Raw genomic sequence first — 25,464 nt, forward strand, 5'->3', positions numbered from 1 at the left:
TGTTTGAGCCCACCCCAGCTCAGTACACTGACCTAGACATAAGTAATAAAGATAGGAGCTAATTGCCAAGACATTACCTCATCCTGTGCAACCTGTGCTGTCCGGAAGTCCTCCTCCTGGTTCCTTTGGCTCCGTGATTTCTGTGAGAGAATTAGTTGGAATGTAAGGTCGGGATTATATGGGAGAAAGTAGTAGGACAGCGTGAAAAGACAAGTGCAGTAATACTTGATATCGAATCCGCAGCTGCTTCTCAGGGCATGAGGCAAGAAAAGGCCGGTAGACCAGAGACACATTCGGGACCTGGGACATAGAGATTTGAACGTCTGTACTTCTCCCTGGAACTCCATCCCATTCCCAAACACGGATTTATCCACCACCACATTTAAAAAAGTTAAACTACTTTGGCTCAGCTGCTTTCAAAATGGAGTCCGATTCCAAGTCATCGCTCGAAGAGAAACACTCCTTTTCATTTCTCTAAACCCCACTCCCTCGGCCAGAAACATTTCCAATTGAAAATTCAAACTTTATGTTGCTTTTTCTTTTGATTAACCCGGTTTCTAACTCACATAGAAATGTGCCAGTACAGTGAACTGTCTCCAAATTTAATTCTAGTGAAAGCTTAACATTGAATTGGGCTAATGTGGAGTTGCCATGGTTAATGAGGGACCCTCTCAACAACACCAACTCGCATTTGTGTAGTGCCTTTAGTGTAGTAAAATGTTCCAAGGCACCTCACAGGAACACGGAGTTAAAATCTGACACCAAGCCACATAAGGAGCTATCAGGAGAGATGAGCAAAAGCTTGGTCAGAGGTAGATTTTAAAGGAGGGGAGAGGGGTACAGAGGTGAAGAGGTTTAAGGAGAGAACTCCAGAGCTGAGGGCCTTGGTAACTGAAGGCATGGCCGCCAACGGCAGAGTGTTGAAAATGGTCAAGAGACCAGAATCAGAGGAGGTCAGAGGGCTATACGGCTGAACAGAGTTACAGAGATAGGAAGGTCTCAGTGAACCTTCAGTGACCATAATGACAATTGGATACTTAACTCCATTAAACTATTGAATGGAGCAACTCAACCCCACTTTAATGACTGCTGGTTGACCCCCTAATCGATAACCCGAAACCCCGAATGCCCTGATCGAGTTCACATACCAGCTGCACCATCCTCACTTCCTCCTCCTCCTGTAACAGCCGGGCTAATGCTTCATCTCGCTGGAGTTGCTCCCGGTCACTCTCGTAGGAATCTTTGATATTCAGCTGTGCAACCTCCCGCTCGAGAGGATTCTGCCCGTGTCCACGCCACAATCTCTTTCCTGTAGAAAAAAACACACCAAAAAACTTTTACATTCAGCTCTCCTTAAATTGCAGATTTGTGTAAATGGGGCACTACCCAGGACCTTGGACTCCCAACCGGTTAATCTTCACGTGCAAGTGGGGACTGGCTATTCCACTTGGGCAGGCATCACAACCGAGCCTAACCAATGTCTAACGGGGAGGGGGAGAAAAAGTTATTAGATAGTGATCCAGTGCAGGAGCTTTGGTTGACTTTCGCCACTTCTCACCAAACAAGTTGTTGTGTCCAACAACACTGGTCACCTCAACCATCAAATGCTGTCTCTCTCGATTCCCCCAACTCCCCCACCCCAGTAATGTGCTCCACTCTACAAAAGGTGGTGTGAACATGTGCGGCCGTTGCTCAGTACAGTCGTTACCGTGCAAAGCACTGACCAACTGACTGGAAGCACCTAGTCCGACCTACAGCTTCAAAAGAAAGCTACTTAGTAAGTTATATCTGGTCATTTCTAGCCTTTTTGTATTAAACAAACGTTTTAAAAGCTGAGAGAACACCAAAGCTGGAATACCTTTCACCAAAAGAGATCTGATCAAGGGGCTGAAAATTTATAAGGCATTTCGAGAAGGTAAGCAGTTGAATCCAGTTCCATCAATAGATAACTAGATGGCAGAACCTTAAAGGTCAGCAAAAGAATAAAGGGAGATTAGGGGGACTATTACTGGGACATGGAACACTCCAAGTAGTGGAAACAGAATCCAAAATAGCTTTAAAAAGGAAAGTGAATAAAAGAGAGAATTGGGCAGGAATTAGAAAGGGCCAGGGAAATGGGACTGAGAGGACAGCTCTTGGATACTCAGTTCAGACACGATGGGCAGAATGGCCTCCTCCTGTGCTATAAAATTCAATGGATCGATCGGGGTAGTGTTCCCTACTCACTGGTTCACATACCAGCCGACCCCCCACTGCCCCCGAGGAGTGGTGGCAGCTGTCACTCAGCGGGTAGCACTCTCTCGCCTTGGAGACAGAAGATTGCAGCTCCAAGTCCCACTCCTAAAACTGGAGGCAGAAATCTAAGCTGCCACTCCAGTGCAGAACGGAGGGAATGCCGCACTGTCAGAGGTGCCGTCTTTCAAATCAAGGCCCCGTCTGCCCTCTCAGGTGGATGTAAAAGATCCCATGGCAGTATTTGGAAGAAGAGCAGGGGAGTTCACCCCAGTGTCCTGGTCAATATTTATCCCTCAACCAACATCACTGAAGACGAGTGAACTAGGCATCATCACAGCACTGTTTGTGGGAGCTTGCTGTGCACAAATTGGCTGCTGTGTTTCCTACATTATAACAGTAACTACACTTCAGAAATACCTCATTGGTTGTAAAGTGCTTTGGGACATCCTGAGGTCACGAAAGGTGCTATATAAATGCAAGTTTGTTCTTTCTTTTCAACCAGTCTGCAGATTTCGAAACTCCAGTTACTCAGTAGTTTTGAAAACGAATCTTGAAAACTTTCTTGGAACAGAACTTGGTTTTAAGAATCGTAAGAATCCTGCACCATGAAAAGCATTGATTATGGGCCCTACAAGATGGTCTGGACCCTCTAGATGGTCCGGGCAGGTGGGGCCTCACCACTCCTGACACTTGGATGGATTTCCGTACTGTCGCTTCGAATGTGACCTCTCCTCTTCCCGACTCTCTCATGGACGACATGCTTCATGCAAAAGCCTTTGTCTCTTGAATTGAGGCTGGTAGGCCGCAGGAAAGTCTCCTCCCTCCTAATGGGTGTTCTGCACGGACAGGTTCTCTCACACCATCTGGTCAGGTTCCCCAGCTCCCACTGCCCTGGCCTGGCCCTGACCCCTCACCAAGAGCCTGATCGTGAGCTGAGCCCCGAGGATATTGGGAGCCTTGGTGCAAGGTATCTGGAGTTACTCCACTCATCGACCACCTTGTGCTCCTGTCTCCCGTGGGAGTTCGCCTGCCGAGGGAGTCCGCCCCATTATCTCCAAAGTAATGAGAGCTCGGGCCCTCATTACCATCCCTGGGATAGTAGCTCTCAGATTGGTGCATTCCTCCACGTGCAAACACAAAGCAGATGGGCTAGTAACAGGAAAAGGATGAAAAGAATATTTTAAAGGATTCAGTCTTGTTCAACACAGCTGGTTCTGAACTTTACAGGCAGAATTTATTAGGAAGAAACTGGCACTGAACACAACATTGATGGGGTATTCGGATTTGACCCAATGAAATAACATCGCCCAGCTTCATGACAGGGTTTTGGTCATTTAACCCCATGTGCACTGGGACAGGCTCTCTGCTCATTGTTAAGAGGTATAATGGGGTTATCCAGAGAACAGGAGTACCAATTAGAGTAGATTAAGAATTTGAAACTGGAAATAAAAAGATGGTATCAGTAAAAGTGACCATGTAGCTGTTGGGATTGTCGTAAACACCCAACTGATTCACTAACATCCTTTAGGGAAGGAAACCTGTGGTCCTTACCCGGTCTGGATCTATACATGACTCCAATCCCACACCAACGCAGTTGACACTTAACTCCCTTGTGCAGTAGCCACTCAGTAGCATCAAAGCTCAATGAACGGGCAATAAATGCCAATCTTGCCAGTGACTCCCACATCCCAAGAATGAATATGCAACCTCCATTGTAATATTGCTTGTGAATCAAAGACAACAACAACAAACTTACCTCTACCTCACAGTCCAAAGGTTTCTCACAAGCTCCAGAATTTCATGTTTGTGCAGTTTCTGAGTAGTGAGATTTGGCCAGTGCAGAGCCAATAGAGAACAGCAAATAAACATCCTCTGGGCCAAAAAAGAGGTGAATGCTCGAGAGTCCGACACACGACTCATCCCGGGGTTCGATGTTCATGTCAGTTTGATCTGGGAAACGGAGTCAGTGAAACATTGCCCTCTGTGTTTTATACCCAGCTCTTTCAGGTCCCAACTCCCATTGGTTGGTTTTTAATTGATGGTTAGAAATCTGAAGGCCCAGCTGATAAACAAAGATTTTGATTTTACCACAAATGGAGCTCCCATCACCAGCCGCCAAGAGTAAGACCTCAATCAGCCAGAAATAATGATTAGTCCCAGCATAGGCAAAAGGACAAATACCTGGAGACAGAAACTGAGAGCGAATATTACACAACCAGGCAATGGCAGAAGATAATTTCCAAAACAATGAGAAGGTGTGTGAGAGAGAGCGCGCGAGAGGGAGTGAGAGCGAGCGCGCGGGTGAGCGCGCGAGGCTGCGAGGGAGCGCGCGAGAGAGAGAGCGAGTGTGAGAGAGAATGAATGAATGAATGAATGAAGAGTTCACACACATGGAAGGCACAAGAAAATCCAGCAGATTCTCTCCCAGTATTCCATTGCAAAGTGAAGCCCAACATTCCCACACAGGAACCAATGTTTGCAATAGGCATCTGAACAGCACCAAATATCAGTCTCAAGTAGGGGCTACTCAGCCTCAGCCATCTTGGAGTTACCTCTCTGCCTGTGCATCTCTTCTCCAGCTCCAGACAGTTCAGCCTCGAGTGCCAGTCTTCTCCGGTTCCTCAGCTCTTCCTCCTCCTGTAACCTCCTGGCCACTTCCTACAATTCCAACACAGGTATAAGGTTAGTCACACCACCAGCCTCAGGAAAATCTTTACTTAAAATCCTCTACAGGTAAACAGAAATTGGAAAATCCTGGGAATAAAGCATGGGACAGACTTCAAGTGAAAAGAACATGAAAAGAAAAGTGGAGGGCAGGATACAAAGAGCATGGGCCGACTATCAGCCATGGTTCACACTGCTGCTGGGATCCAGTGAGTGAACACTGCGAGAGGAAAGGGTCAGGCTGACTAGTCTGACAACACTCCAGTCCGAGCTCAACCATTAGGTAGGTGGTAGGGAAATATAGGAACAGGTGGGGATGTTTGGTAGGAATATGGGATTAGTATAGGATTAGTATAAATGGGTGGTTGATGGTCGGCACAGACTCGGTGGGCCGAAGGGCCTGTTTCAGTGCTGTATCTCTAATCATAATCATTATGAATCGCCAAAGTTTCATAATGGACAGCAGCCTGAACCAGTGGACCTGAACCCCAGTGAGAGTCAGCACCTTCAGGAGAGGAGGGGACCTGAACCCCAGTGAGAGTCAGCACCTTCAGGAGAGGAGGAGACCTGAACCCCAGTGAGAGTCAGCACCTTCAGGAGAGGAGGGGACCTGAACCCCAGTGAGAGTCAGCACCTTCAGGGGAGGAGGGGACCTGAACCCCAGTGAGAGTCAGCACCTTCAGGAGAGGAGGAGACCTGAACCCCAGTGAGAGTCAGCACCTTCAGGAGAGGAGGGGATCTGAGCCCCAGTGAGAGTCAGCACCTTCAGGAGAGGAGGGGACCTGAACCCCAGTGAGAGTCAGCACCTTCAGGGGAGGAGGGGATCTGAGCCCCAGTGAGAGTCAGCACCTTCAGGAGAGGAGGGGACCTGAACCCCAGTGAGAGTCAGCACCTTCAGGAGGGGAGGAAAGGGAAGGGGTTAAACAATCGAAACATGGTTAAACTGTGTGGGATTATCAGGACAGGGACATATAGAATCATAGAATGTCTACAGCACAGAAGGAGGCCATTCAGCCCACTGAGGCTGTTCTGGCTCTCTGCAAGAGGAAGTCACCATGTCCCACTCCCCTGATTCATGAACTGTAGCTCATTTCAAACCAGTTATGCCTGTAGGAGGGGAAGGTGAGAGAGCAAGACTGATAGGCTGATCAGAGCAGTAGGTGGTCACAGCAAACTCTGAGTTGGTGGGGAATTTCAGCGGCAATTCTCTCAAGTGCTTTGACAGGAAATGAAACACTGACCAGCGCCTGTGCCAGGAAGCAGAAGCTTAGAAACCGGTAAAATCAAACAGTTTAATGCTAATCCAGAGTAAAAGCAAAACTAGAAGACTGGGTCACAGCAGGCCAGTGACAGAGCCTCAAGGACCCTAGAGTCAGGGGCTTTACATTAAATTGACACCCTCCACTTCTGATCAACACCACTGCTTACCAGAAAATCAGTCATTTCCCAGGAAATGTATTACTATTAGTTTTTAAAAAGAGAGATACTGGCCTCTTCCTCCCAGGGGCCCACAGGCTGAGATCAGCACAGAAATAGTTGAGGCCCCAGCACTGCTCCCTGGGGCTCTCCACTAGTTACAGTTTGCCAACCCAAAATTGCCCCATTTATCCCTACTCTCTGCCTCCTGTTAGCTAACCCATCCTCTATCCATGCTAATATATTACCCCCTATTCTTATTTTGTGTCGTAACCTTTGATGTGGCACCTTATCAAATGTCTTTCGGAAATCCAAGTACACCACATCTACAGGTTCCCCTTTATCTACCTTGTTTGTCACTTTCTCAAAGAACTCGAATAAATTAATTGAATATGATTTCCCTTTCATTAAACCATCTTGACTCTGTCAGATACCATTATGATTTTCTAAGTATCCTGCTACAACCTCCTTAATAATAGATTCTAGCAATTTCCCTACGATAGATGTAAGGCTAACTGGCCTATAGTTTCCTGCTTTCTGTCTCCCTCCTTTCTTGAAGAAAGGTGTTGCATTTGCAATTTTCCAATCCACTGGGACCCTTCCAGAATCTAAGAAATTTTAGAAGCTTATAACCAAAGCTTCTACTATCTCAGCAGCTACTTCTTTTAACAGCCTAGGATACAAGCCATTAGGTCCTGGGGACTTGTCAGCCTTTAGCTCTAATAGTTTTCCTAGTTCCTTTTCCCTGCTGATGGTGACTGTTTTAAGTTCCTCCTTGAAATGTTGCACTACACTGAAGGTGCTATAGAAATGCAAGTTGTTGTTGAATCACCCATCTGTGCAAATTTGGTTGAACCCAGCTCGGGCGACAGTATTTGGCCTCAGTGCCCTTTGGATCAGGAGGGGGCAAAGGTTCTGACCTCTGACCCAACGCCTGGTGACACTGAAACCATTGGGCAACAGGCTGCAAGAATAAATGACAAACTTTAATGTTTGTTTTTTTTTTGACTCGATAATCTACAAGTAGCTCAGAAACACTGAAGAAAGGTGAATATCTGCAGTCACTAGGTCACCCTTGTCCTGGAGTAGGTTTATCCAACAACCACTCAGAACATACCTCTGCACTCAGAAATGGAACAGGCAGCCACAGTAAAGGTCTGTACAATGTCAAAAAACCACAGGGGACCAGTGGCTGGGAGATTAGGGACAGAGATACTCGCTGGCGAGTTATAGGGAACTGGAAGGTCCCATTTGAGCCCCAGTCTGTGGAGTCAGGTGCAAGTTAGTATGTAACAATTTGCCTCAGTGCCTCAGGTGGGGGGAGTGGGAGGGGATGGCAGGAAGGAAAGGATGCTGGCTCTTTTGGCCAATATCGCTAGGCAATGATCCCTGCTAGAAAATACGTGTGTGGAGTGAGGATTGGATTGGACGTGGATATAATGATCTCCTCCCATGGTGAATGGCCCAATGAAATTTATCATCTAGGTTCTAAACAGATCCAGGAGTGTGCTGGCTAACCATTTGTTTTTTTGCTGAAGCAGCATTCCCTTGTCTGAGCCTAAAAAGTGACTGTCAGTGTGCTATTTGACCGTGGAAGGCCTCACAGCTGAACCTGCCCACGAGAGCAGAATGCTGGATGGAGATCGGGAACTGGAAGATAGGCTGATTTCCTTTCTCCCATCTTTAGCCCATGGAGGGAGGCCCATTTCCAACAGAATGGAGATCAGCTCATTTAGCACAGAGCAGGAAAAGAGCACAGACCCTGGGAGCAGTGGATGTGCACCCAGGTAACTTACTTGGATATATCGTCACCTTTCTCGTGAGAGAAAACAAAAAGAGGTGGGGGGACAGCCACAGCTAATGGGGGTCGGGAAAGAGAGAGAGCACGCGCGCGAGAGAGAGAGAGAGCATGTGTGTGTGTGTGATCGGGGGACAGAGACAAAGAGCACAGACAGACATGGAGGGGGCGAGGAGGAGACACAGACAGAGTGTTAGATAGAGGGGGGACAGAGAGAGAGGGAGAGAGAAAGAGAGACACACACACAGAAGGGGGAGTGAAAGACAAAAATGAAAGTGAGGAAGAGAAAATAAAGAGTAAGATTTGCATTTATATAGCACCTTCCATAATCTCAGGCATCCCAATATGCTTCACATAAATGTAATTACTGCTATAATGCAGACAGGGCTAAATTGTGGCGAGTCGAAGAGACTTAGTAGTTGGCAGGAAAAAAGACAGAGGCGCAAGGGGAGAGCCAACTGTGCAACAGCCCCAACAAACAAATTTCTCTGCAGCACCTGTCACTCCAGAATTGGCCTTTATAGCCACTCCAGGCGCTGCTTCACAAACCACTGACCACCTCCAGGCGCGTATCCATTGTCTCTCGAGATAAGGAGGCCCAAAAGAAGAGAAGAAGAAGAATGCAGGAAACATGGCAGTCAATTTGCACACAGCAAGATCCCACAAAGAGCAATGTGATGACAAACAATCTGTTTTAGTGACATTGATTGAAGGATAAATATTGGCCAGGACACCAGGGAGAACTCCCCTGTTCTTCTTCCAATAGCGTCTTGGGATCTTTAATAACCACCTGAGAAAGCCAACAGGGCCTCGGTTTAACACTTACCTGAAAGCTAGCCTATCTGATGGTGCAGAATTCCCTCAGTGCTGGCACTGGGAATGTGAGCCCAAATTTTTTGCTCAAGTCTCTGGAGAGGAACTTGAACCAAGGACCGAAATGGAAAATCCTCACTGAACACAAGTTCAACATGGAATTCCTCCAAGAAATTGCACAGACATAACCTGGACCCGACATAATATGTCAAAGAGAACCCACCAAATTCCTCACTGGACAGTTCTAATTTTAAAAGCACGTCCTCACTGGGCATAAGGGAGGTTTTTATAAAACTTCTCCTTTAATGCAACTTCTGTAATTTGTTCTGTTTCCACATGGGGGAGCTGAATTCCACTTCCACCACACGATTCTGCTTTAACTGTTCCTTGTTGGGTCAGTTCGGAGGTTGCTGGATCTCTTCCAGTATCTCACCAAAGAGCCACTCAGTGCGTGAGTATTTGCAAACTATTGGGCTACCAGGGTCGTCACATCGTCCTTCAGAGGAACCGATTCTCACTCCTCCCCAATTTACACCAAGCAGCCAAGGTAGAGAGTTAAACAGCAGTTACCCTGTACCCAGGCTCAGAATCAGTTCCTGTTTAAGGTCAGCTACTGGTCAAGACCTGGGGGACTCTGGTCGCAGATTATTATGGGATGGAGTGCTCAATTCTCCTCACAGTTCTCTGCATTGAGTGTTACCCAGCACACCACCTGCTCACTCCGTTAACCGGTGGTCTAACCTGATACACTAACTGCTCACTCCACTAACTGGACGTCTAAACTAATACACTACCCACTTACCCAACTAACCTGCCACTCTACCCCTGGGCTTGGCAACCTTAATGACACGAGCAGCCTTCTTTTAAATTTAGTTCTTCTTTGGGCCTCCTTATCTCGAGAGACAATGGATATGCGCCTGGAGGTGGTCAGTGGTTTGTGAAGCAGAGCCTGGAGTGGCTATAAAGGCCAATTCTGGAGTGACAGGCTCTTCCACAGGTGCTGCAGAGAAATTTGTTTGTCGGGGCTGTTGCACAGTTGGCTCTCCCCTTGCGCCTCTGTCTTTTTTCCTGCCAACTACTAAGTCTCTTCGACTCGCCACATTTTAGCCCTGTCTTTATGGCTGCCCGCCAGCTCTGGCGAACGCTGGCAACTGACTCCCACGACTTATGATCAATGTCACACGATTTCATGTCGCGTTTGCAGACGTCTTTATAGCGGAGACATGGACGGCCGGTGGGTCTGATACCAGTGGCGAACTCGCTGTACAATGTGTCTTTGGGGATCCTGCCATCTTCCATGCGGCTCACATGGCCAAACCATCTCAAGCGCCGCTGACTCAGTAGTGTGTATAAGCTGGGGGTGTTGGCCGCTTCAAGGACTTCTGTGTTGGAGATATAGTCCTGCCACCTGATGCCAAGTATTCTCCGAAGGCAGCGAAGATGGAATGAATTGAGACGTCGCTCTTGGCTGGCATACGTTGTCCAGGCCTCGCTGCCGTAGAGCAAGGTACTGAGGACACAGGCCTGATACACTCGGACTTTTGTGTTCCGTGTCAGTGCGCCATTTTCCCACACTCTCTTGGCCAGTCTGGACATAGCAGTGGAAGCCTTACCCATGCGCTTGTTGATTTCTGCATCTAGAGACAGGTTACTGGTGATAGTTGAGCCTAGGTAGGTGAACTCTTGAACCACTTCCAGAGCGTGGTCGCCAATATTGATGGATGGAGCATTTCTGACGTCCTGCCCCATGATGTTCGTTTTCTTGAGGCTGATGGTTAGGCCAAATTCATTGCAGGCAGACGCAAACCTGTCGATGAGATTCTGCAGGCACTCTTCAGTGTGAGATGTTAAAGCAGCATCGTCAGCAAAGAGGAGTTCCCTGATGAGGACTTTCCGTACTTTGGACTTCGCTCTTAGACGGGCAAGGTTGAACAACCTGCCCCCTGATCTTGTGTGGAGGAAAATTCCTTCTTCAGAGGATTTGAACGCATGTGAAAGCAGCAGGGAGAAGAAAATCCCAAAAAGTGTGGGTGCGAGAACACAGCCCTGTTTCACACCACTCAGGATAGGAAAGGGCTCTGATGAGGAGCCACCATGTTGAATTGTGCCTTTCATATTGTCATGGAATGAGGTGATGATACTTAGTAGCTTTGGTGGACATCCGATCTTTTCTAGTAGTCTGAAGAGACCACGTCTGCTGACGAGGTCAAAGGCTTTGGTGAGATCAATGAAAGCAATGTAGAGGGGCATCTGTTGTTCACGGCATTTCTCCTGTATCTGACGAAGGGAGAACAGCATGTCAATGGTCGATCTCTCTGCACGAAAGCCACACTGTGCCTCAGGGTAGACGCGCTCGGCCAGCTTCTGGAGCCTGTTCAGAGCGACTCAAGCAAAGACTTTCCCCACTATGCTGAGCAGGGAGATTCCACGGTAGTTGTTGCAGTCACCGCGGTCACCTTTGTTTTTACAGAGGGTGATGATGTTGGCATCGCGCATGTCCTGGGGTACTGCTCCCTCGTCCCAGCACAGGCATAGCAGTTCATGTAGTGCTGAGAGTATAGCAGGCTTGGCACTCTTGATTATTTCAGGGGTAATGCTGTCCTTCCCAGGGGCTTTTCCGCTGGCTAGAGAATCAATGGCATCACTGAGTTCCGATTTGGTTGGCTGTATGTCCAGCTCATCCATGACTGGTAGAGGCTGGGCTGCATTGAGGGCAGTCTCAGTGACAGCATTCTCCCTGGAGTACAGTTCTAGGTAGTGCTCAACCCAGCGGTCCATCTGTTTGCGTTGGTCAGTGATTATGTCCCCCGATTTAGATTTGAGGGGGGCGATCTTCTTGATGGTTGGCCCAAGAGCTCTCTTCATGCCATCATACATTCCCATGATGCACTGTTAAACTACAAGAAAGCCCCCAGCGATTTAACATCCGCAGCACTTAAAGCAGCCAGAAGTACTGCACAAAGAACAGCTAGGTGTTGCGCAAACGACTACTGGCAACACCTATGCAGTCATATTCAGCTGGCCTCAGACACTGGAAACATCAGAGGAATGTATGATGGCATGAAGAGAGCTCTTGGGCCAACCATCAAGAAGATCGCCCCCCTCAAATCTAAATCGGGGGACATAATCACTAAATTTAGTTAAAACCGCAATATCTTAAGAGCCACAATGTTGTTACTCAAATGCCAATAATGACTCCCCAAAGCCTGTCCACCATCTACAAGGCACAAGTCAGGAGTGTGATGGAATACTCTCCACTTGCCTGGATGGGTGCAGCTCCAACAACACTCAAGAAGCTCGACACCATCCAGGAAAAAGCAGCCCGCTTGATTGGCACCCCATCTACAAACATTCACTCCCTCCACCACCGACACACAGTGGCAGCAGTGTGTACCATCTGCAAGATGCACTGCAGCAATGCACCAAGGCTCCTTAGACAGCACCTTCCAAACCCGCGACCTCCACCACCTTGAAGAATAAGGGCAGCAAATGCTGAACACCACCACCTGCAAGTTCCCCTCCAAGTCACACACCATCCTGACTTGGAACTATATCGCCGTTCCTTCACTGTCGCTGGGTCAAAATCCTGAAACTCCCTTCCTAACAGCACTGTGGGACTGTGGGTATACCTACCTCACGTGGACTGCAGCAGTTCAAGAAGGCAGCTCACCACCACCTTCTCGAGGGCAATTAGGGATGGGCAATAAATGCTGGCCTGGCCAGCGACACCCACATCCCATGAATGAATAAAAAAAGTGAAAAAGAGGCTGGAGATGGGCGTATTTATATTTGCATAAAGATGGATGCAAAAAATAGGAAAGGAAAAAAACTTTTACTTCAATGCAATTTCTGCTACTGATTTCATTGGACAGGTGTTCACTTCTTTCAGACAGCTTGAAAAATGCATTTGATCAGTCACAATCGACAGCTGCACGAGTCCGTAACGGGTTGCAGATTACTGACCCCTGCTCTACCCAGTCACTCCATTAACCTGTAGTCTAACCCAGTATACTAATTGCTCACTCCATTAATCTATCACCTAACCCGATTCAGCAGCGCCTCATTTCACTGACTGATGGTTGAACCTGTTCCACTATCAGTCGTTTGAGGGTTAACTCAAGCTGCAACCATCATGTGTTTGGAATGTTTACAGGGCACACATTAACATCTACTCCAAGCCAGCAATTCCTCAGACAGACGGGAGGGGATTCTTGGCTTCCGAGATCCTGCTCACAGGCAAAAGTCTTCACGACCCAAACATCTGGCTGCAGCATCTGGCACGATTCCAGCGGCTGAACAGAGCACAGACTGATTGGATGCTGCAGCAGCCCCTGCTGGTGTCCTGTGGCCAACCCAACTCTTAAAACCTCACAGCAAGTTTCACACCTTGAAACAGGCAACTGAGCTCAGGGCAAATCAACAAGCGAAATCAGTTAAAGGTAACTGCAGAAAGGCGCAGAGGGGAGATTTTTTTTAATATTCACAGTGAGTTTATGGTGATCTGGAATGCACTGCCTGAAATGGTGGTGGAAGATGATAAAGCAGTAAAATTCAAAAGGTAATCGCCTAATAATTGAGAGAGAGAAATTTGCAGAGTGGTGGGGATAGATTAGGGGTGTGGGACCTATTGCACAGCTCTTTCAAAGAGACAGCACAGACATGATGGGCCAAATGGCCTCCTACTGAGCTGATTCTATGATTCTAAGTGTTGGGATAAGCGTTAAAACACATCGATAGCCAACAGAATTTCAGGGAAAATTAGCTTGCCTCCCAGATGTTCACCTGTGCTGTATTGGTACCCCTCTATGTGACAGTGTGTGTACAACAAATACTTGAATTTATATAGCACTTTCTTTAACTAAATAAAATGCCCCAAGATGCTTCACATGAATGTCAAACACAACGCGACACTGAGCAACATATTAGGACAGATGGGGTAGGTTTTAAGGAATGCCTTAAAGGAGGAGGGAAGAGATAGAGGAGTACAGGGAGGGAATTCCAGAGCTTAGGACCCAGGTGGTGAAGACATGACTGGTGGAATTGGATAAGTGCAGAGATGGGGAGGGTTGTAGGGGCTGGAGGAGGTTACAGAGATGGGGAGGGTTGTAGGGGCTGGAGGAGGTTACAGAGATGGGGAGGGTTGTCGGGGCTGGAGGAGGTTACAGAGATGGGGAGGGTTGTAGGGGCTGGAGGAGGTTACAGAGATGGGGAGGGTTGTAGGGGCTGGATGAGGTTACAGAGATGGGGAGGGTTGTAGGGGCTGGAGGAGGTTACAGAGATGGGGAGGGTTGTAGGGGCTGGAGGAGGTTACAGAGATGGGAAGGGTTGTCGGGGCTGGAGGAGGTTACAGAGAGGGAGGACAAGGCCATGGAGGGATGCAAACACGAGGTTGAGAATTTAAAAAAAAAAAAAAAAAATCGAGGTTTTGCCAGACTGGGAGCCGATGCAAGTCGTCGAGTGCAGGCGTGATGTGTGAACAGGACTTGGTGTGTGAGAGGCTGTGGGAGGGCGGAGTTTTAGATGAGCTCTAGTTTACAGAGAGTGGTAGATGGGAAGCCATCCAGGAGAACGTCGGAATGATCGACTCCAGAGCTAACAAAGGTACAGATATCACTGGAAAACCAGGCACCATCTCCAGCCTGTGCTGATATCACCTTCTTTGTATTCACTAATTTCTAAACGGTTAATGGTTTCTAATGCTTGTCCTCTTTGAAAGGCTTCTCATGCTGAGGCACACTGTTTAAAGTCAAGGTTTGTGTGTTTTATTTTACAGCTGCTGTATAATTGGAAACAGTCATCAGCCAAGAACAAAAGCTCAACAGGTTCAAACCATTACCATCAAACACATCTTAAATTACACTTACTGAAAACAAGACGACATTTTATTGCATTCCTGAGTAATCGAACATGCCAAACTGCTTTCTACATTTTCTCTGACACCTACACTCCAATATTAAAGTCTCCCCATGATAAAGATATGAGCCCTTCAAAAACAGTCCCTTACTGTGCAGCAGAGAGCAGAACAGTGACAGAACCCCCTGCTCTCGATGACTATCCACAGAACACCCCCACCCCCTGTGGAAAGTGCCCATGTGTAGACATCAAAGGAGATTAGAACAAGCTGGTGCGCGATGCACCCCCAGGTTAAGCAGCCTTCTGACACTTGCTGTCTGGACTTGTACAGGGAAAGTAGTCAAAGGTCCACAGTGAGAGTTAGCACCTTCAGGGGAGGAGGGGGCCTGAACCCCAGTGAGAGTTAGCACCTTCAGGGGAGGAGGGGACCTGAACCCCAGTGAGAGTCAGCACCTTCAGGGGAGGAGGGGACCTGAACCCCAGTGAGAGTCAGCACCTTCAGGGGAGGGGGGGACCTGAACCCCAGTGAGAGTCAGCACCTTCAGGGGAGGGGGGGACCTGAACCCCAGTGAGAGTCAGCACCTTCAGGGGAGGGGGGGACCTGAACCCCAGTGAGAGTCAGCACCTTCAGGGGAGGGGGGGACCTGAACCCCAGTGAGAGTCAGTACCTTCAGGAGAGGAGGGGACCTGAACCCCAGTGAGAGTCAGCACCTTCAGGAGAGGAGGGAACCTGAACCCCAGTGAGAGTCAGCACCTTCAGGAGAGGAGGGGACCTGAACCCCAGTGAGAGTCAGCACCTTCAGGAGAGGAGGGGACCTGAACCCCAGTGAGAGTCAGCACCTAGAGGAGAGGAGGGGACCTGAACCCCAGTGAGAGTCAGTACCTTCAGGAGAGGAGGGGACCTGAACCCCAGTGAGAGTCAGCACCTTCAGGAGAGGAGGGGACCTGAACCCCAGTGAGAGTCAGCACCTTCAGGGGAGGGGGGGACCTGAACCCCAGTGAGAGTCAGCACCTTCAGGAGAGGAGGGGACCTGAACCCCAGTGAGAGAGTCAGCACCTTCAGGGGAGGGGGGGACCTGAACCCCAGTGAGAGTCAGCACCTTCAGGGGAGGGGGGGACCTGAACCCCAGTGAGAGTCAGCACCTTCAGGAGAGGAGGGGACCTGATCCCCAGTGAGAGTCAGCACCTTCAGGAGAGGAGGGGACCTGAACCCCAGTGAGAGTCAGCACCTTCAGGAGAGGAGGGAACCTGAACCCCAGTGAGAGTCAGCACCTTCAGGAGAGGAGGGGACCTGAACCCCAGTGAGAGTCAGCACCTTCAGGAGAGGAGGGGACCTGAACCCCAGTGAGAGTCAGCACCTTCAGGGGAGGAGGGGACCTGAACCCCAGTGAGAGTCAGTACCTTCAGGAGAGGAATTTAAGGTAAGGGGCGGGAGGTTTAGAGGGGAGTTGAGGAGGAATTTTTTCACCCAGAGGGTGGTTGGAATCTGGAACACACTGCCTGAAGGAATGGTAGAGGCAGGAACACTTACGACATTCAAGAAATATTCATCTAAAGGCTACGTGCCAAGTGCGGGGAAATGGGATTAGTTAGGACAGGTGCTTGATGGTCGGCAAAGGCGCGTTGGGCCGAAGGGCCTGTTTCTGTGCTCTAAAACTCTATAACCCCAGTGAGAGTCAGCATCTTCAGGAGAGGGGAAGGGGCTGTGGGTGGGAAGTGGAGGAAATAGTAAAAAGAGACAGTCGGATGGAACTTCAGGTTGAGACTGAATCTGCTTCAAGGACACGGGACAGATCGCTGCCAGTGACAGACACAAACACACACACATCCATAAGCAGTTGAGCCAACCATAAGAGAACACAATTGATTTAGCCGCTGCCCCCAGTACCTGTATTACAGCATTGGCACTGAGGGATTAAGGACTGCTGGAATTGCAAGGTTAATGGAGTGATGCTATCAAGCTGGTAGGAGCAGTCAGATATCCATTCAGTCTCCCTCATACAACTGGGCAGCAGAAATCCCATCTGTATGTGTCCTCAGTATAGCTATCAGCACAGATATCGAGAGGGCCTACAGTTTTAACTAATTCCTGCTGCAGATTATTTATTTGCAAAATACACTTTAGTCATAAAAATCTGTAAAAAATACATTACAAAACAGTTCAAAACAGCACCAAGTCGACAATACAAAGAATGTAAAGGAGATCGGGTTCCTCCAATACAGCAGTGAGTTGCCTCACAACCCTTCCATTTCATTTTACATGCCATGTACATTCTGCAGCAAACCCATATTTTCCAGATACAGTTCGAGGGGTTTCCCATGGATCCAGCCCCTCAGTTCAGCTTGGTGGGGGGGACCTTACACAGTGGTCTTTCCCCATTGAGCCTTTGATTTAGTGCAGGGGCACATAGTCCTGGACCTTGGAATGTGCCAGTCTGCAATACTCAGTCGTGGACAACTCTTTGCACTGGAAGACCAGCAAGTTTCGGGCAGACCAAAGAGCATCTTTCACTGAATTTATGGTCCTCCAGCAGCAGTTGATGTTTATCTCGGTGTGCGTCCCTGGGAACAGACCGTAGAGCACAGACTCCTGTGTTAGAGCTGTTTGGGACGAACCTCAACAAAAACAACTGCATCTCTTTCCACACCCCCGGACCCGGTCCATTTTGGATCCCCAGATGAAGTGGAAAATGGCTCGGGTGACCGCCAGCGCAGGAGTGGGGTATGGGCCAGACCTGCACCACGTACAGCAACATCATGAGCACCTCGCACCTGATGACCAGGTTCTTACCCACAATGGAGAGAAATCGCTTCCCCCACATGCTCAGCTTGTGTTGTACCCTGGCTACTCGCTCCTCCCAGGTTTTGGTGCACGCCCCAGCCCTTCCGAACCATATCCCCAGCACCTTCAGGTAGTCTGACCTAACGGTGAAGGGGACAAAGGATCGGTCAGCCCAGTTCCCAAAGAACATGGCCTTGCTCTTGCCATGGTTAACTTTGGCTCCCGAGGCCAGTTCGAACTGGTCGCAGATGCTCATCAGTCTGTGCACAGACAGCGGATCCGAGCAGAAGACGACGACGTCATCCATGTACAGGGAGGTTTTAACCTGAGTGCCTCCGCTGCCTGGGATTGTCACCCCTCTTATGCTTGCATCCTTCCTAATAGACTCAGCAAAGGGTTCAATACAGCAAACAAACAAGACAGGGGAGAGAGGACAGCCCTGTCTGACTCCAGATTGGATCGGGAAACTTTCTGATTCCCACCCATTGATTGAGACTGCCCGACTGATGTTTGTGTAGAGCAGTTTGATCCAATTGCAGATTCCCTCCCCAAACCCCATTTTGGAAAGCACGTCCATCATGTAAGTGTGCGATATCCTGTCAAAAGCCTTCTCCTGGTCCAGACTGATGAGGCAGGTGTCCACCCTCCTGTCCCGTACATAGGCGATCATATCCCTGAGTAGCACGAGACTATCAGAGATCTTCCTGCCGGGTACAGTACAGGTCTGATCAGGGTGAATCATTAACTCCAAAGCAGACTTGACCCAGCTGGCGATGACTTTGGACAGAATCTTGCAGTCTACATTAAGCAGTGAGATGGGCCGTCAATTTCTGATTTCCGCCCTCTCCCCCTTCCGCTTGTAGATGAGGGTGATGATGCCTTTCCTCATGGATTCTGACATGCTACAGATGCTTCAGTAGATAACAGCTCGGAGTCAGATGCCATGTCCCATCCCCAGTTATTGGATCAATCAACACACACCCCATCTCACAGTCAAACTGTCTCTCCTTGCACCAGGATGCAGAACAGTAAGACCTCAGTGAGCAAATCCTGGGACATACACAGATTGGGGGTGTGGAGCAGAGGTTCAGGGACTGCAGGATTGCACTGAAACCAATAACTGTAAACAGCTCCCCCACTGGCTCACAATCCCTCCCTCCTCCAATAAATAAAGTCTTAAAAAATAATTCAAAGTATTGACTGTAGTTCCCATCTGTAAAGTGTAACTTTTCTTTTTACACCTCCAACATCCTACACAGGGATTAAAATCAACCTTACAGTGAGGCACAGATGTGTCCTGTGGTCTGAGGGAGGTCCCCTGTAAATTAGTCTGATGCATAACTTTAATTTCGAGACTGTTACCCACCTCCTTCTGGAATGTATCTTTGCAAAGCAGGTGTGGAAAGAGATGCAGTGGTTTTTGTCGAGGTTTCTCCCAAGCAGCTCTGTAACACAGGAGTCTGTGCTCTACCGGCTGTTCTGAGGGACGCACACCGAGACAAACATCAACTGCTGCTGGAGGACTATCAATTCAGTGAAAGATGCTCTTTGGTCTGTCTGAAACCTGCTGGTCTTCCAGCGCAAAGAGTTGTCCACGACCGAGTGTTGCAGACTGGCACATTCCAAGGTCCAGGACTACGTGCTGAGGGACGCATTAAAGCTTGAGGCAGTCGCAGCAAAGGCTCAATGGGGAAAGACCACTGTGTAAGGTCCTCCCACCAAGCTGAACTGAGGGGCTGGATCCATGGGGAACCCCTCGTGCTGTATATACCAAATTAAAATACAAATGTACATTGCATGTAAAATGGAATGGAAGGGTTGTGAGGAAACTCACGTTCAGTATTGAAGGAATCGGATTGTTATTGTACTTTCCAAAATGTCAAATTTGAACTGTTTTGTAATTTTTTTCACCAATTTTTATAAATAAAGTATATTTTTTTGAAAAAAGAAACTTTAATTTGGTGCAAAATTGGCCATTTCAGTGGATCTATTGCAACAAAACGCACTTAAAAGTTGTTGCACACTGAAATCTATTCCAGATTCCCTCGGCATTCCGAGCTTATCCAATGAGTATTGAGTCATAAAGACTGGGAAGATCCCATTCCACCTTGGATCCCTGCTCGGTGACCGGCAGGTTGACGGCCTCTGACATCAGCCCACCTGGACATCGGAAGATTAGACATTATTCCATCCACTAATAAATCACTATTCAGTGACTCCTGCTGCACACGTGCAGATTAGGGCCACAGACGGGAATATGCCGGGTTACGATGCCCCCTGTGAATGAATAGCTGATCGACGCCGTCAGAGTTCACATATAAGAATGGTCCCTGAGGATAGGTACTGGAGGGTGACCTGAATGCCTGGAATTGTATCTCAGAGTCAGAACTATTTACAAATGGAGAACTGTCAACCTACTGAATTCAGGCGGGACCACTTGGCTCTCCGAGTCAGAAGATGGTGGGTTCGAGCCCCACCCCAGACTCAAGCGCATAATCCAGGCTGACACCCCAGTGCAGTACTGAGGGGGTGCTGCGCTGTTAGAGGTGCCTTCTTTCAGCGTCTGCCCCAAGTCCTAAAATGGGGCTCAAACCCATAACCTTCTCACTCCAGGTGCAAGCGTGACATTCCCTCGACAGCCAAGATGGCACAAATATTTGGCCGCTGACAGAAAAATGTCTCAGATCGGACACAGAATTACAGCGAGACTACACTAAAGGAACAGACCATTTGACACAACTGACCTATGCTAGTGTTCATGCTCCATATAAGCCACCTGCCATGTAGCCCCTGTTGCCCTCTATTCCCTTCTCCCTCATGTATGCGTCAAGTTCTCCCTTAAATGCATCAATGCACCAACTCTTCCATGTAGCAGTGACTTCCACATTCGTACCACTCTGTGTACTGACATAGCTCAAATCCTTTCTTTAATCTGTTAGTGACTGTCTAGTATTTATGCCCCGAAATGACAACAGAAAGTGCTGGAAATACTCAGCAGGTCAGGCAGCATCTGTGGAGTGAGAAACCGAATTAATGTTTCAGGTCTGTGACCTTTCATTTTTAACTTTTGCCAGTTCTGATGAAACAGTCTTTGAGCAAATGAAACAGGGGGGGGGGTGGGGGAAGATTATATGACAGATGTCGTGGAACAGATGCAAATGCAGTGCTAAACAGTTATCAAGATCGAGAGATACAGCACTGAAACAGTTATAGGTGAAAGACAAAGCATGAGTTCAGAGAGAGTGCTAATGGCAGAATAATGAACAGCTCTGTACGAAAGCAAAAACATGAAAAATAAGTTTAAGACTAGAACATGATTAAAGAATAAATAATAATAAAAACATATAAACAAAAAATAATGGGGCTCATGGTCTATAGAGGAGGCTGCATTGCGAACCGCATATACTGTATAGTAAATTGAAAGTACAAGTATCAGCTGCTTTGCCTGATAGGAGCGTTTGGGGCCTTGGATAGTGAGGAGAGGAGAGAAGCAGTGATTTCTCTCTACATTGGGGATACTAAAGGTAGATTGGGTGACTGCTTTGCAAAACACCTCCGCTCGGTCTGAAAGCATGATCTCGAGCTTCCGGTTGCTTGCCATTTTAATTCACGATCTTGTTCTCATGCCCACATTACCGTCCTCGGCCTGCTGCAGTGTTTCAGTGACCAACAAGCTCGAGGAACAGCATCTCATTTTTTGATGAGGCCTACAGCCTTCTGGACTCAATACTGAGTTTGATCATTTCAGACCATGAGCCCCATTATTTTTTGTTTATTATTTATACATATATATTCTTTAATTATTTATTGTTTAATCATGTTCTAGTCTTAAACTTATTTTTCATGTTTTAGCTTTTGGACAGAGCTGTTCATTAATCTGCCATTAGCACTCTCTCTAGACCCGTGCTTTGTCTTCCACTATAACTGGTTAGTACTCCATTTGCATTCTGTTCAATGACATTTCTGTCATTTAATCTCTCCCCACTCCGTCCCATCACAGTCCTTCCCTCTTGTTCTTCTCCCCCTTGCCCCCCCCCACTCCTCCCTCGCTCAAAGACTGTTACATTTCTAACTTTTGCCAGTTCTGACGAAGAGTCACAGACCTGAAACGTTAAACTCTGTTGCTCTCTACACAGATGCTGCCAGACCTGCTGAGTATTTCCGGCATTTTCTGTTCTCATTCCAGAGTTCCAGCATCCACAGTATTTTGTTCTTATTATAGTATTTATGCCCCCTTGTTCCAGACTCACCCACAATTGGAACCACTTTCCCCATGTCAGCACTTCCCCAATTAGTCAGCCTGAAGCTGCAAAGGCTGAGTACAGAGGCAGCAGTAGCAGACTGTGAGCTGTAGGACTGAGCCACGGGTGGTTTTAATGGGCAGACTCACAGGTCATTAAAATTAAAAATCAAAAGCAGCTTTGTGCCGGAGCTGGAAGGAATCTGGTAAATCAGTCCTGGTGGGGTGGGGGGGGGGCGGGGGGAGAGGAGGGAAGCAGAAGGGGGCCACTTTTAAAGAGCAAGTGGAAAAACATAGCCAGTGAAAACAAACATGGGTGTATGAAGAAAATCGCACCCAGAGAGGGTGGGCCTCAGGTACACAGTTTAATACACCCAACTGCTGCATGTAAACAGCCACCAGCGCAAGCCAAGAGACTCCTACACAAACTCGCGGATAAACCAGTCACTGCTTATGGGACCCTCTCGTGTGGCAAATATCTTTATAAAACACTAGCCATCTCCCGTGGGTTGTCAGAACTGGTAACTGGTCTCCAGGTGAGGGGGTTAAAGTGCAGGGGGTAATTGAATCAACACATACAGATGTAATTCAACCTCATTTTATAGCCCTACATTCTGTCCTTATTTTCATAGAACACAAAACATGACAAATTTTTAGCCTGAATAGTGCCTCATCCCCTGCCTCAGTTTACTGTGCTCCAAGTTCTGTATCATTCGATGTAATCCAGCTTCCAAACCATGACAAAAGGGAACTGCACAAACTTTAATCCCCGTGCTGTGCAGCAAAAGGGGCACAAATATACAAGAAGTTACTGCACCTCAGGGAGCTACTCTCCCACTGACACTGTACACTCAGGGTTACAGTACAATCTGCACCATTTCTATCTTGAGACACATACAGCAGACTAGTCATGCTCAAACTAACACACCCGCTGTAGGTGGCGGGGACCGTACCAGATACTAAGAGGACTATCCCTCAACTTTAACTCCATTCACAGACAGACACACACACCCATCTATAAATTTCTCTCAACTCACTCAGCCCAGCATGGAGTTAGAAATGGGCCTGAGCAGAGAGAGTGACAGCGGAGTGTTACACTATAGTCACTCAAGGAGAACAGCTCCTCCCATTTGCAAACCAGCCAGAGCTCCATCCATAATTTAAACAAAAAACAAAATCGCTGGTCTAAAGTTTCATCTGAAGATTGTTTCTCGGCATAAAAGGCTTCTGCCTATGGCTGAAAGCCCACATCAGCATTAAACACACATCAGCCTGCCCACACTGACAGTTGCAAACACTATCCTGCTTCAGCTCTCCTGCCCCAAACCGGCTGATTCAGCCCTCAACAATTAGCAGGGATTTATTTTGAGAGAGATTCCCTTTGTCACTACCTCAGAGAGAGAAAACTCAGGGGCAGGTTTCAATCCAGTCAGGTTAACACACACAGGATTTGGGCCAATGCTGCACAGACAGTGCTAGGGTTTTGGTTTCTCCTTTCCTCCAGCCACTGGGATGTTGAACATCACAGTTTACGACTGGACTCTGAAAGGACAAGTCACTAAAATCAGACATTGCTCACCCTGGTTTTGTGGGATTGAAGTCAGGTCTAGTTAGGGGTGCTGACAGAGAGGGCAGTTTGTGATTTAAAGAGACAAGTTTTGTCGTTTCATCAGTTACCTCCCCCAGGTAACTAGCCAAAAGAACAGCAGATTCTCACCAATCACGTTTCATCAACTCGTTGCCATGATATTCGGATTACAAAAGTGCGGGAGAGAGAAAAAAAAAAATCAACCAAGCACCCAAACTGTAACTTCCCCAGGAATTCAGCATATTGCAGCACTGGGCACAGAGGCCAAGGTCCCTACTCGATGACTGTTCAATAACTTCTATTGCATGCACTTTGGAGGATGATGGAGATAACAACTGGATTTTAGTGTTGCCGTGTTGGTTGAATGGAGTCTCTGCCTGGGCTCAAACATGAAGACTGGATACTTGGGGGAGGGGCAGTGTTCTTGATGCTCATGGAACTGGATCCCAGAATGAGTCAGAAACTTCAGAATAAAGGAGGGGAATAAATTCACAGTAAAAGGAGGGAAAATAAATGGGGAGTAAGCTGTTCCACCTGGGCAGACACCACCTTTTTAAAAACTCGGCCACATGTTGGAGTTACAGTACAGTTACAGGTTTTAGGACCAGTGTGACTGGGCTAAATGCCCCCTGCCCGTGCTTCCTGCAAACACTGAACATTAGACGAGGTCTGAGGGCAAAGCATACCTTATCCTGCTGCTCCCGTTGTAGACTCTCCTCCACGCGCTTCTCAATCTCCTCTTGAACAACCTTGGCATATTGAGAATCAAGCTCCTCACTAGACACACAAACAGTGCAGTTAGCTCAAGAAAGACCTGCATTTACATAGCACCTTGCATCCCAAAGTGCTTTACAGCCAATGAAATACTCAAGAGGCCTGGTTACTGCTGTAATGTATGAAACGAGGCAGCCAATCCTTACAGAGCAAGATCCAAAAATAGCAATGTGATAATGACCAGATAAATTCCTCAAATTAGTGTATGGGATATTTAACCTTTATCCAAAATGGGGCTTTGCTTTAACGCATCATCTTAAAGACAACCCCTCTGACAGTGTAACACTCTCTCAGTACTGCGAAGGGAACATCAACCTGGATTAGGGTCTCTGAAATGGGGCCTGAAACTTCTGCCTCAAAGTGGAAAGTGTTCCCCATTACTGTAGTTCAGCACAAAAAGAGCCCAGTTAAATTAACAAGGAGTGAGGGGGAAAAGACTGAGCGAGGGTAGAGGGAGTGTGTGGTGGAGGGTCGACAGGGTGGGGGGGGGGGGGTGCGGGGGGGGGAGAAGCTACCAGGAGTTTTGATTTGAACACAGTGATGATGATGTCGGGAGCAGGAAGAGTGGGTAAAGCCAGAGGGTTTGCAGCTTGGGAGGAACGAGAGGAAAGCTGAGTGGAGGAACTACATTGAAAGCATTAACACAAGCTCACGTTGGACTCCACATTCAGGAAACACAATAAGTAGTTGTAGGAACGTCCTTGCAGCTTACACCAAGTGATAGAGGTTTGAATATTCCAAGTAGGAGCTGGAGGTGCTTCAGGAGAGGAGCAGCTGACAACACCCGATTTTACTGCTTGTGTATCTGACGTGTGTAAACTCAGCACCAAAGCAAGTTACTGCCTGACTGAGACACCCTGCAGGCTTTGCCTGATACAAGGAGCAGACTCCTTGTAGAGACATGCTCTAGTTACTAAAGTCCAGAGGGCTTAAGAATCTCACAAGGAACGGGTCAGAGAGGCACTCGAGGCTGTTCAGAGGAAGTCCTGGAGTTTACCAGCACAGAGTTCTGACCACCTTCCCATTCTACCAGTCACAGCCTTGGTTTGAAGGGTTCCCCACAGTTTTGCGTGGGAATAATCCCAGCCCTGTGAGCGGTCTACCTCTCCAGTGGTGAGCCAGACTGGCTGGTCCATTCACCAGGACCTGGTGGGCTCAGGCAACAGATTGTGCAGCCAGCCCGACCGTAGATACCCACTTACCTGTGATGGGCAGCTACCAGCCAGTCACAGGACAAGTGCAGGCAGGAGTCCTGGGCAGGTGGAAGATGATGTCAGGAGTTACACCCGAGCAGCACAACT

At 48.0% G+C, this 25,464-nt stretch overlaps 1 protein-coding gene across 2 annotated transcripts in view; it reads right to left on the reverse strand.

The window, feature by feature from the left end:
• The window catches only part of ccdc187 (coiled-coil domain containing 187), a 54,751-nt gene that overhangs the window by 11,653 nt on the left and 17,634 nt on the right, over window positions 1–25,464 (reverse strand). For both annotated transcript variants that reach the window (XM_068017214.1, XM_068017215.1), the window contains 4 exons: window positions 24,076–24,166; window positions 4,788–4,893; window positions 1,149–1,309; window positions 78–140 (listed from right to left, as the gene is read on the reverse strand). In XM_068017214.1, the coding sequence (XP_067873315.1) occupies window positions 78–140; window positions 1,149–1,309; window positions 4,788–4,893; window positions 24,076–24,166 (421 nt within the window). The remainder of the gene's footprint in view (window positions 1–77; window positions 141–1,148; window positions 1,310–4,787; window positions 4,894–24,075; window positions 24,167–25,464) is intronic.

This window comes from Heterodontus francisci, chromosome 37 (assembly GCF_036365525.1).
Source record: "Heterodontus francisci isolate sHetFra1 chromosome 37, sHetFra1.hap1, whole genome shotgun sequence".
NCBI classification, from domain to species: domain Eukaryota; kingdom Metazoa; phylum Chordata; class Chondrichthyes; order Heterodontiformes; family Heterodontidae; genus Heterodontus; species Heterodontus francisci.